The sequence below is a fragment of the Macrotis lagotis genome, chromosome X, assembly GCF_037893015.1.
Source record: "Macrotis lagotis isolate mMagLag1 chromosome X, bilby.v1.9.chrom.fasta, whole genome shotgun sequence".
Classification (NCBI taxonomy): domain Eukaryota; kingdom Metazoa; phylum Chordata; class Mammalia; order Peramelemorphia; family Peramelidae; genus Macrotis; species Macrotis lagotis.
In genome coordinates this window covers 48,607,750-48,622,418 of record NC_133666.1, presented here as the reverse complement: position 1 = coordinate 48,622,418, position 14,669 = coordinate 48,607,750, and the positions used below count along the sequence as shown (strand labels likewise).

At 33.8% G+C, this 14,669-nt stretch overlaps 1 protein-coding gene across 12 annotated transcripts in view; it reads left to right on the top strand.

Moving 5' to 3' along the window:
* ATRX (ATRX chromatin remodeler) overlaps positions 1–14,669 on the top strand; it is a 173,032-nt gene that overhangs the window by 71,358 nt on the left and 87,005 nt on the right. For 11 of the 12 annotated variants that reach the window (XR_012472834.1, XM_074208650.1, XM_074208644.1 and 8 more), the window contains 3 exons: positions 1,917–1,984; positions 2,799–5,761; positions 9,806–9,875. Coding sequence is in view for 11 of the 12 variants with exons in the window: in XM_074208650.1 (XP_074064751.1) it covers positions 1,917–1,984; positions 2,799–5,761; positions 9,806–9,875 (3,101 nt within the window). In the remaining variant the exon portion in view is untranslated. The remainder of the gene's footprint in view (positions 1–1,916; positions 1,985–2,798; positions 5,762–9,805; positions 9,876–14,669) is intronic. The other variant, XM_074208646.1, reaches the window with a different exon arrangement.

The following is a 14,669-nucleotide window of genomic DNA, read 5'->3' as shown; positions in this document are numbered from 1 at the left end:
CACTACCCAGCTGCCCCATGACTGTAAGTTTCTTGACACAAAGACTGTTTTTATTCATCTTTGCATTTCCAGTACATGAAACAGTCCCTTGGACATTGTTGGATCTTAAGTTCTTGTTAAATTGAATTATAAACATTAAGAAACCAAAGCAGAATATGCCATTACAGATGAAGTTGGTACAAGTTCCCTTCTGAATCATTAGAAAAATAAAGACTATAATAATGTTCTTCTTAAAAAAAAAATTAAGGGGTGGCTAGGTGGCGTAGTGGATAAAGCACTGGCCTTAGAGTCAGGAGTACCAGGGTTCAAATCCGGTCTCAGACACTTAATAATTACCTAGCTGTGTGGCCTTGGGAAAGCCACTTAACCCCATTTGCCTTCCAAAAAAAAAACCTAAAAAAAAAGATCCCCCCCAAAAAATTAGATTCTAGGGATATTAAAACATGTTTCTTTTTCCTTAAAAGATTATTTAGTGACCTCTGTTCTAGTTAAATGTCAGACTTTAGCTTTTCATGTGTAATTGTAGTTATGGGACATCTAGGTGTTATAGTAGATAGAGCTCCAGCCTTCAGGAGCACCTCAGTGTAAATCTGGTCTCACACACTTAGTAGTTGTGTGATCCTAGACAAGTCATTTAACCCCAATCCTCCTCCCCCCAAAAAAGTGTAATTGTATTTCATATACATTCATTTTCTCATTACATCTTTTAGCTTTTTAGCCAATATGGTAATAGAAATATAATAGAAACCAAAATTCATGATTTTGCTTGTAGCTCCCCTCTTTTTATCTTGTACTCTTGATGATAAAGCTTTAGCTAGACCATACGTAAGTTTCTTGAATCAATATATAGAAATAAATTATGACTTTTGTTTCTATATGTTAAGAGTCAGATAAGAAACAATAAGACAATGAAATGAAGGAGTAAACAGTAGCTAGGCATTTTGAGGGGCACACATATCCTTGGTATTAGACATTTTCTGTCCCTTATTTTGCTTTTATCTGTGTTTCTCTTATCTTAACTAGAGTCAGGATCAGAGTGAGAATCATTTATTCTTTCTCAAGAAAAAAGTTTTTTTACTCTTCTACTTTGACTGTGAAATTCCCCATAAAAAGGCTAATTTGACTTTATGCCTTAGCTAATAAGACAAGTTAGACAAAAAAGTACTTGCTAACAACGCTCCTCTCCCAAAAAGCAATGTACAGGGGCAGCTAGGTGGCACAGTGGATAGAACACTGGCCCTGGAGTCAGGAGTACCTGAGTTTAAATCCAGCCTCAGACACTTAATAATTACCTAGCTGTGTGGCCTTGGGCAAGCCACTTAACTCCATTTGCCTTGCAAAAAAAAAAAACGTACACCAACAAAAGTACCCCTTTTTGGTAAAAATCTGGGATGTGTTTTTTTTTTTTTTATTTTACATAAGGAATTTACTGAGAAAGTAAATCAAGAATAATTGATATCAAACATTTACCTCAAATCACTGGTACATTCTCCCCTTGCACAACAAAGGTTATGGTGATAGTCAGCACTAACAAAATACACTTAGTTCCTTAGGCAATTATGTTAAGATTATTTTTTTAGAGAAAGTGCTGAGCTATATACATGATAGGAATTTCCTTTAGCAGAATGAAATTGTGGCTTCATCTGTGTCCCTTTGTTTTGGAAGCATTGGCACTTTAGAGAGATTAGAATTTGTTCCAAGATATTGTTGAATTATCATATTAATATCACTACTGAATATATTAGATAGCATAGGAAGCATCAATCCAATATTGCTTTAGTATCTTTAAGAAATGTTTTTTCCTGTGTTAAAAATGTTTTATGCAAAGCAAGTCCAAAATGTTTAACAAATTGAATAAAATTGTATTCAAATTGAAGTATAATGCTCTTCCCCTTTTCTTTTATTTTTTATTTTAGAATTGCTACAGATACTACATGAGTGATGATATTAGCCGTGATGCAGATGGAATGGATGAACAGTGCAGGTAGGTACATGAAGAAAACTGAAAATACTCTATTACTTTATGGACTCTTTTGGGAAAGTATTAATTATTCTTTGGGTAGATATTTATGGTGAATCTTTTTTGCATTTAGGATTTTTGATGGTAGTTAAAATCTTTATTGAATTTATAGTTTATATTTTAAAATACAGTTTATTACAAAGTTTTATTCAAATGTGATAATATACATAATGAAATTTGCAAAATCTGAAGTCTTACATAACTTGTAAATTGTCAACATAGTTATAATGATCATGTTCATGATTATAAGCCAAATAAACAAATAATGTTAGTTCATACATAGAGAAAAGAGTCTTGATGAGCTTCTCAATGTAACTCATTTCTCACAGACAAAATTCAATTAAAACTTAAAAAAAACCCAACAGAATATATGGTCATTCTGACTTCACAGCCAGTTAAACACTGACCCTTAGGTCAGTTTGTTGGTTACCAGTTAATCTGTTAAGTCTTTTACTTGTGTTGGGGATCTTGAGACAGTCAACTTCTTGGGTAATGAAAGGTATAAATAACATAAGGGCTAAGATGGGACTGTCTTTTTAATTTTGAAATGGAGGTTCATTCTAAAACAACTTCACACATTTCAAGAAAGGGAAAATCTAGTTCTGCTCCTTCTCTCTCACCTTCCTCTGAACTTCATGTGTTAATTGGCTATAAAAATTCTCTAGTAATGGATGAGCTAAGTTGCTTAGGTCTTCACACTAAATTACTCATTTGTAACTTTAAATTGTTTTTACAGTAGTATAATTAAGTAATATTTTACCCTTTTTAAATATTCCAGATGGTGTGCAGAAGGTGGAAACTTGATTTGTTGTGACTTCTGCCATAATGCTTTCTGCAAAAAGTGCATTTTGCGCAACTTAGGTCGAAAGGAGTTGTCTGCAATAATGGATGAAAACAACCAGTGGTATTGCTACATTTGCCGCCCAGAGCCTTTGTTGGACTTGGTCACTGCATGTGACAGTGTATTTGAGAATTTAGAACAGTTGTTGCAACAAAACAAAACCAAACAAACAAAACAAAAAGTTGAAAGTGAAAAGAATAGTAAAGTATTTGAGCCTGTACACAGATTTTCTCCAAAGAAAAATGCTTCAACTTGTAATGGAGAAGAAAAGAAATCCGATGATGCTTATTCTGGATCTGTCACTTACTCTTTTACTGCACTGATGGTGCCAAAAGACATGGTTAAAAAGACAAAAAAGCTGGTTGAGACCACTGCCAACATGAACTCTAGTTTTGCAAGATTTTTGAAACAGGCCTCTGAGAATACAGAAATAAACTCAGTGGTAAAGTTACGTCAACTTAAAGCTTTTAAATCTGTGCTAAATGATATCAAAAAGGTTCATCTAACATTGGAAGAAGGTCTGAATGTGGAGATTCGTGCTTTGGATGCTTTAAACAAAGAGACTGTTACCAAAGAACATAAAGCTGAGGTTGCTAAACCAGAAACTGAATTTACAAAAGTAGAAATATACTGTGGTTCTAAAAAGAAGGACTTTTCCAAAAGTGATTCTAAATTGCCTGTTAAACGAGTTGACAGTGAAACTGTTCCTCAAAGTCTTCCAGTGGTGGCACAGCCAGTAACTAAAAGTAGTAGTGCTGAAGACAAAAAGTCTACTAGAAAAGAACCTCATTTTGAGCCTGCCAACACTTCTGAAGCCTTAGACATGGACATTGTATCTATTCCTTCTTCAGTCCCTGAAGATATTTTTGAGAATCTTGAAGCTGCTATGGATGTTCAGTGTTCTTCTGACCAACAGCGCGATGGCAGTAGTGCAGCAGATCAAGATGTAGAGAATTCTGTAAAATCAAATGTGACTTCAAAAGACAACAAAGGAGGTACCAAATTCAAAATATCAGCTAAGGTAACAAAAGAATTGTATGTTAAACTTACTCCTGTTTCCCTTTCTGATTCTGCAGTAAAAGCTGCTGATTGTCGGGAGGCAACACAAGAAAAAGAAGAAAGCAAAAGTTCTGGTTTTCCTCCTAAGACAGAGATCTGTAGCTCTAGAAAGGAAAGAAGCGATGATGATTTTGTTGAAAATGACATTCCATTAGTTTCAGAAGAAGCTGACCTTCGAAGATCGCCACGTGTAAAGACTACCCCTCTAAGGCGACAGACTGAAGCCAACCCTCTGACTTCCAATTCAGATGAAGAAAGTAATGATGGCTATAATGAGAAACGTAAAAGAAAGTCATTAGTGCAGTCAGTAAAAAAGGATAAGCGTACTTCTTCTGACAGTGCCATTGAAAGTCCTAAACCTAAGAAGGTGCCTAAATGTAAACCATTGGAGACTGTGACTCATAGTTCAGACTCTGATGAAATGCCTTCTGTTCTCAAACAAGTGCGTATGACTAGTCACAGTTCTTCAGATACTGAACATAATGAAACAAATGAAAATACTCCAAAGAAGACTCAAGCATCTGAAGGTGACAAAAAGAGAAAAAGAAAAAACTCCACTTCGGGTTCTGATTTTGATTCAAAGAAAGAGAAAGATGTTAAAAGTTTCATAGGTACTAAAAAGAAACGCCAGAACCATTCAGATTCTTCAAATTATGATTCTGAGCTAGAAAAAGAGATAAAAATTATGAGTAAATTTGGAGCTACCAAAAAACCTCAAAAAAGACATTCAACAAAAGAGGATTATGATTCTTCTGAAGATGAAATTCAGATCAAAAAAGGAATGGGCAAGCAAAAGAAAAAGGATTCTAAGACTGTAATAAATGACTCATCCGATGATGATGATAGAGAGGACAGACCAAAGAGTTCTTGCTTTTCAGAAGATACTATTGATAAAGAAATGATGAACAGGGAAGTAGGAGTTCAGATCTCTAAGAAAGCAACAGCAATGTCACCTGATGCTCACAAGTCTTTTGCAAAAGATGATTCTTGTAGTTCTCCTGATGGCAGGAAGGTGTCAGAAGCTACTGAAAAAAGTAGCCGCCTGAAAAGCAAAACTTTGAAGAAGGCCCGGGAGGCGTCCTCTGATGATATTGCTGAGAAAAGTGGTCCCTCTTCTGAAGATGAAAAGAAACAGAAAAAAAGAAATCAAACAAAAGAGAAGAAAAAAGAGATTCCTCATCAGGAGAAGAGTGAGATATCATCTGATAGTACTGAAAAATTACTGGAGAAAGAAGATACTTCCCATTTGCCTGAAGATCTTGATCAGAGTAAGCAAGCTTCAACTAAAGTGGAAAAGAAAAGTAAAAAATCAAGAGAGAAAAGTTCTAAAAAGAAGGAAGACTTTTCTGATACTGAAAAGATAGCAGGGAAGGGAGAAAATGTTAAAGAAAAGAAAAAGGAAACCTTAGGGGAGAAAAGTTCAAAGACTGCTCAAGATGATTCGTCTTCTGACATTGAGAAGTGTCCCACAAAAGAAGAGACCTATAATTCTTCTGATGAGAAGAGAAGGAAAAGGATAGAGTCTCGAGAAAGGAGAAATCTGAATACAAAAAGAAATATTCCAATGAAACAAAGTGGTTCATCATCTTCTGATGCTGAGGAGATGTATTCTGAGGACAGTAAACAAAGAAAGAAACTATCTAGGACCAAGAGTAAGAAAAAAGAACTTGTAAAAGAGAAAAAGAAAAAATCCCCCAGAAGTGCTAAAAAGCAGCAAGAAATTGCTAGTTCTTCTTCTGATGAAATGGGAGATGATGACCATATTTCCACAGGCGAGGAGAGCGGTGACGAGCAGAAAATTAAGCCAGTGACAGAAAAGGCTGCAACTTGCCACTCTTCAGGTGTGGAAAAGATATATTTTTTAAAACAATTTATTATTATAATTTAATCATTTTTTATGATAATATATTAATGATTGTAGATTATATCTGCTAGCTTGTTTATTTCTACTTGTAGCTACATAGTATTGCAATACATTTTTTCCAAAGAAAGAATTTTCCCCCCTCATATTTAGGAATACTCTTTGATATTACATTTTTTTTTTAAAGGTTTTGCTAGGTAATGAGGTTAAGTGCCTTGCCCAAGGCCACACAGCTAGGTAATTATTAAGTGTCTGAGACCTGATTTAAACTCAGGTACTCTTGACCCCAGGGCCGGTACTCTATCCACTACGCCACCTTACCGCCCCTTGATACTACATTTTAAAAGAGATTACCTACTTTTCTTTTCCTTTTAAGCACAGAAGATATTTGTGACACTGCTCATGACTCACAAAATCAAATGCAGTAGGGTAAATTAGTTCATTTCTTTTATATTTGTTGCCTGGGTGAATGTGAACTCCTTGAGGGTAGGTAGGTATGCTTTGATTTTTGTTTTGTGTTAAAGTTCCAGTGCTTTTGTGTATAGTTTACACAATAAGTGGCTGCTTTTTGAATGAATCACAGAAATTTTTAGTGGAAACTAAATATACTCAGACACCTTTTTTGGCATATAATTATGTCATCCTTAAGGGTATGGAAGTTTTACCTTTTACTAGACACTTTTTTAACTGAAGATTTACTTGGGTTGTTATTAAATGCTTCAACATAATTTGGTTCCACTGAATTGATATCTTTTGAAAGTCCATCATCAATTTGCATGTGACTCAAACAGGTGTTTCTGCCTTAAAAAAAACCAAAGCAAGGGGCAACTAGGTGACGCAGTAGATAGAGCACTGATCCTGGAGTCAGGAGGGCCTGCGTTCAAATCTGGTCTCAGATACTTAATAATTACCTGTGTGACCCTAGGCATAGTCCCTTAACCCCACTGCTTTGCAAAAATAACAAAAATCCCAAATCCCCCAAAAACCAAAGCAACAAAATTGTAAGTATATAAGGAAGGCTTTTTCTATTCTATTCACTTCTCCAACCAGAATGGAATTCCAGTTTAATTTCAGATTTGGGTAAATGTGTACATATTTGTGTGTGTTTTTTTGTTAATGTTATAAGAGATTAGAGTACTGATTTCTTTTGTTCAGGTATATATAATTAAGAACATGTATACATGATAGTATTCTCTTGCAACCTTTTTCACATTTCATTTCCTCTATTCTACATTGTTATTTTTTATTATTTCCTCTTGATCTTGGTTTTTCAACTATGTAATCTGATTTTATTTGAATATAAATTTTATAGTTTCTTTCTCATAGATACTTTAGCTATAAGTTTGTTTTTGAAAATAGTTCTATTACATATTGTTCTCCTTAATGCAAAAATTGATAGCTTTAGCTTGAATTCATTCTTTTGACATCTATTTAAACTTCTCCTGTTTTATAATGATAGTTTTTTTTTAGGATAGTTTTTTTTTAGGACATGGTTTTTAATTGCATAGTAAGCTTTCACTTCAATTTTCTCTTTATTTTAGGGAATCATTACTAGGACTTAGGCTGTAAACAAACTAAATTATGTTGAGTGGTATATAGATTATTAAAATTGGCTCAGGTTATTTAAAAGTACTCATCATAATGGCAATGTTTAAAATTTTTTTGCTGGCATATATCCATTTCATAGATTAGATAAGTTAATTTCGTGCAGAATTAAGTTGCTAATGAAATTTGCAGCCCCTTTGCATTATAAATTATTTTATATTCCATAGTAAAACTTTAGTTATATTTTTCCAAATTCATTACTTAATATTTGATAGTATATGTATTTATGAGTTATCTGGATCCTAATCTGTCTCCCATTTGGAGCATTTGTGGACTAATCTATTGCAGAGCATTTTTATTAGGGAATAAATTTGGGTTTATTTTTTTAACCTGAGCTGTGAAATGCCTCTAACTTTATTGAACCTTCCACATTGAAAATAATCTTGTGAAAGACACAGAGTTAATTAGGCATTTGAGATCCAAAAGTCACAATAATATAACTTCTTTTGCTCAAGAATATTGTATGTTTATACAAGAGTTCAGTAAAACAAAAAATTAAGTTTTGTTTTAAAATTTTTATTAGTGTCTTTAAATATCTCCTTTATTTGTGAATATATTACTTTTTTTCTTCTTTCCCCTTTGTAAACATTTCTTGTAACAAGGAACAAGGGAGAGTGGTGAATTTCATTAATCAATAACCTACCTGAATTTTACAGTATATGCAATGTTATATTTCCAGTGTCAGTTTTTAAGAAATTTTTATTTTTGTAAGAACCTACTACTTCCGGGGGCAGCTAGGTGGTGTAGTGGATAAAGCACCTGCCTTGGAGTCAGGAGTACCTGGGTTCAAATCTGGTCTCAGACACTTAATAATGACCTAGCCGTGTGGCCTTGGGCAAACCACTTAACCCCATTTGCCTTGCAAAAAAAAAACCTAAAAAAAAAAAGAACCTACTACTTCATTGGTATGCCATCTTACAGAACCAGAGTCTAGATGGTATAAAGTGAATAAAATAAAAATTGGGACAACCAAAATCATTGTGACAAAATTGATGAACTTTCCTACATAGGAGAGGCCTTTAAACATTCACAAAATACATCTTGATTCTTCCTTTATGCATAATTCTAATCATCTTGGTTATCTTATTTCTCAATGCATAGTTGATAAGATAGTACTTTTTAAGTAGAATATGTAGTCTATGCCTTCAGTTTTTCTTCAGCATAATTCAGCTGTCCTTTGAACAACTTTTTCCACTTTGAGTAAGGTGTCCTGGACTTGGTATTTTATTGACATTATATAATGCAATTTCCCCATTATAAATTGAGCTTTTATTTAAAAAAAAATTTGAAAGATGAGAGCTGCTATGAGTTGGGACACTAGTAGACCAAATGACAGTTAAGTAAAAAAAAATGAAAGGATAATAAAAAGGAAATAAAAGAACTCTATTGTACTAAGCACAAGAGATTAGCTGGGGTACCTCTAGGACCTAGCTATTTCAAACTCCTAAAATAGTCCCTCAGGAGGAGTATCACTGTCATTGAACAGCTGAATTATTGATAGGCCTTTTGTTGACTTTTAGGTATCAGGAAAAAATTAACTTATGTTCATTATACTTTTTTTATTTTTTTATTTTTATTTTTGCAAGGCAGTGGGGTTAAGTAGCTTGCCCAAGGTCACACGGTTAGGTCATTATTAAGTGTCTGAGGCCAGATTTGAACTCTTGTACTCCTGACTCCAAGGCCAGTGCTCTATCCATTGCACCACCTAGCCGCCCCTGTTCATTATACTTTGAGGGGTTAAAAAAAAGGCAGGAAAAGTTATATATTTCTGGAGAAATTCTATTAAAATTACTAATATTAAATATTTTCTGTACTTACCCCATGTGTGGTATAAATTTGCTAGCCAGAAAATTTGTAGAATAATGGAGTGCTTCTAGGTTGAGTTAGTTCAACAGTTGATTTCTCAGAGAAGGTTTTAGTTATGAAATTTCTTCATTTTTTATAGTAAAGGATGATAGATACATTACCTTTGTTTCAACAGTCATATTGGTTACAGAGATTAGCTTTGATAAAGAATTTGGGCACACATAAATGTCATGTAGCATTTTTAATGGGCTAGAGGTTATCCAATGACTAGGGCATGAGCCTTGAGTTAAAAAGGCTTGATCTTTCAGCACTTCTCTCTTTGAACTTGTGCAAATCACATAACATCTGTTACCCTGAATTTTTTTATCTGTAAGATGAAAAAACAGAATGACTAGTAATGTGGCCTCCAATGTCTCTGATCCTATGACTGAAGAAAGTCATGATGATACATTTCTTCCCACTGGTTTTTGAAAAGCAGTCTCTTCTGTCCCAGAGAAAAGGCTGAGTTAAATCTTGTGTCTCTTTGACTTGCTTTTTAACTTACTTGTATTGCCCTTAGATTTATCCCTGTGCATGATTTTGATAGTCATAAACCTTCTCTCTCTTTTTGAAGGTGATGAAGCTGACAGAGCAGGTCCTGTCACCTTGGATGATGATGAGGATGAAGATGATCCTGAGAATAGGTATGGTTCCACCTCTAAGGACATTAAAAAGATTATAACACACCCTAGGCGTGGGCGCAAACAAGAGCATCGGAACAGGAAGCAGGCTGTCAAAACCAGGTCGGCCTCCTTTGTACAGACACGCTCACAATCTTCCTGCAAGTTTGAAAGAGCCCCACAAAGGGCCATCACTCAGAAACACAAAGTGAAACTAAGTATTTAGAAGTGTAAACATACCTTTCAAAGAGTGTGTTATAAACGCACTGTAGCACTTTTTGCGTTTCTTTTCCCATGTATGAACTGATCATTTGACTGAGAATTACTTAATCCTTGTAGTTAGACAATGTCCATGGTAACTGTGAATCACAAGGCCCTAAATAGGTGCCATCACCCTCATTTGTCATTAATATCTGCTTTATACCTACTGTCAGTTCTGGTGGTGCTATTTCTTAAAAGCTTTGGCTTTTAGAGACCAAAAATGCATAAATTCATAAGATATGAATACTTTGAAATTAATGCACAGATATGTGACCTCAGCATGTTTAGGATGATTGAATATTCTTATGAAAATAGTTTTTAGTTTAATTGTAATAGATATGGCATTACCTTGTAATTGACATAATCCAGGTTGGTTTAACAAAAGAAACCCTTTATGTGACATACTTAATATTCACACAGTATTGCAACTCATGGATGGTTTCTTTTCCATCACATTTATCTTCATGTGTTGTAGAAAATTCAATCCTACGTGTCCTCAACAGAAAAGACACAATATATAGTGAAGAGAGGTAGAGAGAGTATGTTCTAGTGGAAAGAGGAGAATCTGGAAACCTTTGCAAGCTTGAATAATTTTCTTCAACCATTTGAATCTTAACTTTTCTCATCTATAAAATGAAGGGAGTAACCTAAATAATTCTTCTTAATATCCCTTCCAACTTTAGATTGTTACTCTTTGTGTTAACCATATTAAAAGTATAGCACGTTAGAGATGCCTAAGTGGTGCAGTGGGTAGAGCACCAGCCCTGGAGTTAGGAATACCTGAGTTCAAATCCAGCCCCAGACACTTAATAATTACCTAGCTGTGTGGCTTTGGGCAAGCCACTTCATTTGCCTTGCAAAAAAAAAAAAAGTATAGCACGTTAAATGAAGTTTGTAGTATGATAGGTTTTAATATTTCAAGGAGATGAGTAAAGTATATGCAATTTTTCATAGCAACTTGTCAGGAACTGACATTTTGCAGTTTGTATACTCTCTATTTACTAGTACCATCTCCTTTTTTTAATCTTCAAAATCTTAGTAGTTTTAGCATAGAGCACAGTCTCCATTCTGTTAAGTAATGGGTACTTTTCTTATTAAAATAAAGACTTTTATTTTGCACCTTAAATAGTAATTGTTCAGCATCAAATGCTGCTAAGCCTTTTTTTTAATTAAATATTTAAACAGACTGCTCTCTTTTAAGGTGAGGGAAAAAGAAACAATTCAGGGATTTTACAATATAGAATTTTAGCCACAATATTCAGGTCAGTGAAACTGCTTTAATTTTTTTCCACTTTAATGTTTACTGCTTCTCATTTTCCAGGAGAGCACAATTATAAAATCTTACCATCAATGTGTTAACACTCACACCATACAAATCTGTATGTGTATCTATGCATACCCAACATGCCCTCCTCATATAAACACACACTTTTAAATAAGTAGAAGAGGTCTTTTTCCCCTCATTTAATTTTATCTTCTTATTTTATAAATAGTCAGAAAATTTAATTTCCTTTTGGTGCTTGTTCTAAATTTGTATTCTATTCTGCTTGAGCTTTATTTTACTTTTTGTACTTGAAAACTTTTTAAGTGCTCTGATTCTCCCCCTCCTCTCTGTAATTGGCAACTACTTTGCTGAAAAAGAACTACCATTGCATGTCAAACAGTGCTTAATGGGAAATGCAACTGTTTGGGTTTGGTTTTTGGTTTTTGGTTTTTGAAAATTAGAATTGAATATTTTGTTATGTTCTTGGTTATTCAATCTATACATAATTTAAACTGTGCTCATATGGTAGTCAAGAAACGTCTTGATTTACATCATGCCAAAGAGGGCACCTTGTGCCCACCAGTGTTTTGTTTGTATTGTGGGTACGTATCAGACTGCACACTTCTACTGTAGACTGTGTTCAGGCATATCTGCATATGTACTGGATGATTATATACCTTTGTTTTGCAGATCTTAATTGAGTTTTTTAAAAATATATTTTCCAGTTTGCTATTTTGAGTGAGTCATAACACGAGACAGTGCTGTATGCTTTTCTTAATTTGCTGTATTTATTTTTTTATTATTTCTGCTTCTGCTTCTTTAGCAGTATTGTACTATGTTCTAAGTGTTCATGTTTATTAAGAGGTAAATAGTGTATTGATGCAGAATGCCTAAGTATTTGTTGGATGAAATAAATTTTTGTAAAACATTTTTCTCGTTCAAGCATTTAATTTAAGTTTATAATGGCTCATTTAAGGATTGAATTATGGTAATGAAGTGTCATCTAGATTGTTGACAAAGAATTTTGATAGATCACTCTCTTATAAAATCAGATGAACTTTTGTCAAACTTTTGACAGCATCATGTAGTGGAAAGAGTGTTGGATTAGGAGTCATGAGACCTAGGAATTCAGTCCCAATGTAAAAGGTTTGAACTAGATTTATCTTCAAAGTCACTTTCAGCTCTCCTAGAATATTTGATTCTTTTAGTTGGAAACATTTGTATTCTTTATTCATATTTTACCAGATAGATAAGAATTCCAAATTTAAAAATGAACAATTTCGGGGCGGCTAGGTGGCACAGTGAATAGAGCACCGGCCCTGGAGTCAGGAGTACCTGAGTTCAAATCCGGCCTCAGACACTTAATAATTACCTAGCTGTGTGGCCTTGGGCAAGCCACTTAACCCCATTGCCTTGCAAAAACAAATCAAAACAAAACAAAAAAAAATAAACAATTTTCATTGGCTTCAAGATAGTAAAGAAAACATCACATTTAATCAGACTTACGCATTCATTAATGTAAATAGACAAATTTTAAATTTAAAATATGGATTTGGTTACATTGCATTAATAAATTATCATAGTGGACCATAAGTTTTGTTCATTTTAAATGTGCACAACTCAAATGTTTGGAGAAAAAATGTACCTCACCTAAGGTTATTAGATCACTTGAAAATCTTAATCTTAGATCATATTTATTTTGGTGGAATCTATCCAGAAAATAGTGATTAAAACCTCATGATTGTATTTATTATGTTTTAACCCCATTGATAAAAGTCACTGTTAGAACCATTCCATATTCCGTATTTCTCATTAGTTTGAGATTTGCTTTTGTATTCTCATCCCTGCTAAAGTTTTTGATTGAAGATATTCATGCTTCTCTTTTGTTGTGAGTTGAAATAGATTCCAAATTTTTTTTTGTTCTGAATATGTCTGAGAATGTCAGATTTGATCAATACTTATTTTTGTAGTCAAAATACACTTAATGTGATTGACCTCAATTAAAGAGAATTTAAGTCTCTACTGCATGTTTTTCCTCATGAACTGTGCTTTCCTGGGTTGTTTCTCTTTTATTTTAATATGTCAGAAATCTAAAATATTATGAAAATTGTCAGGAAAATGTTTTACATGAATCATTTATCACATTGTAACATTGTATGTTTCAGGTTGTATTATTTTAGCTTGTTGAATATATCATAAGCTAGAATTTTGAAAATCAAATTGTATATCCCTGAGGAAATTTTTATAAAAAATATTTTTCTCCTCATAGTTGTTAACAAAGGTAAATCTGATCACTGTTTCTCTGAGGCAGAGAGAGATAGAAACTTATTCAAACTAGAACTTTGCAGAAATTGATAAAAGAAAGCTCTGAGTTACGATTATATTGAGAATTGCATTGAGTCCTCTGAAGTCACAGTGAGTGCTCTGTGAAACAACATTACTTCTTTCCAGCCATAGCACTTTACATTGAATATTTTGTGATATTAGCTATAGTTTTGTTTTGTTTTTTCAAATTGGTAGCAGTTTTCATATTTTGGGATAAGAAAGGGCTGCTGCTGATGGTTCCATACTCAGTGGCCCCAGCAGTACTTTGTGAAGACATTGGATTCTCCTGGAATTGTTCATTTTAATGAAGATATTTTGCTAAATGTACATCTGATTTTCATAAACATTAAAAAGTGAGTAAATTTAAAATCACATAAATAGTACGATTATTGAGCTTCCCCTATGGATACTTCATCAGGTATTCATACTCTCTATCCACGGTAATCTATAGTCATTTGTGAGGAGTACCAATGTTTTCCCTTCCTGACAATTATTCTTGGTAATCCTAGTCATTTTTATTTGTCAAATCTTTCCCTGTTTAATGTGCTTGGGGAAACTGATCCCTCTTTTCCACAGATAAATCTATATGTACCCTTCCCTGAGCAAAATTTTTGAGTTCCTGGCCTATTTTTAGAGTGACAAAATCAAGATTTTTTACAATTAGCTCTGATCTTTAAGGTTCAGGTAAGTATCTGGTTGACTATTAGCAAAATTTGACCTGTTCCAGGCAGTAGATGGTATCTAGTACAGTGTGGCACACAGTAGGCATTTAATAAATGTTGATAAATCTAAATCTCCCAGTACCACCCCCCCTTTTCTTCTTGTGATAGGAAGGTATCTGGCCTTTACTTCTTTTCTGATTGAGTTAGACATAACACTGTTAGCATTTCCCTTCCTCCTCTGTCCAACTCAGTGTTTTCAGAAAATTTTAAAAATCTGGAAATTCCTGGTATCATGAAGTTACTGTT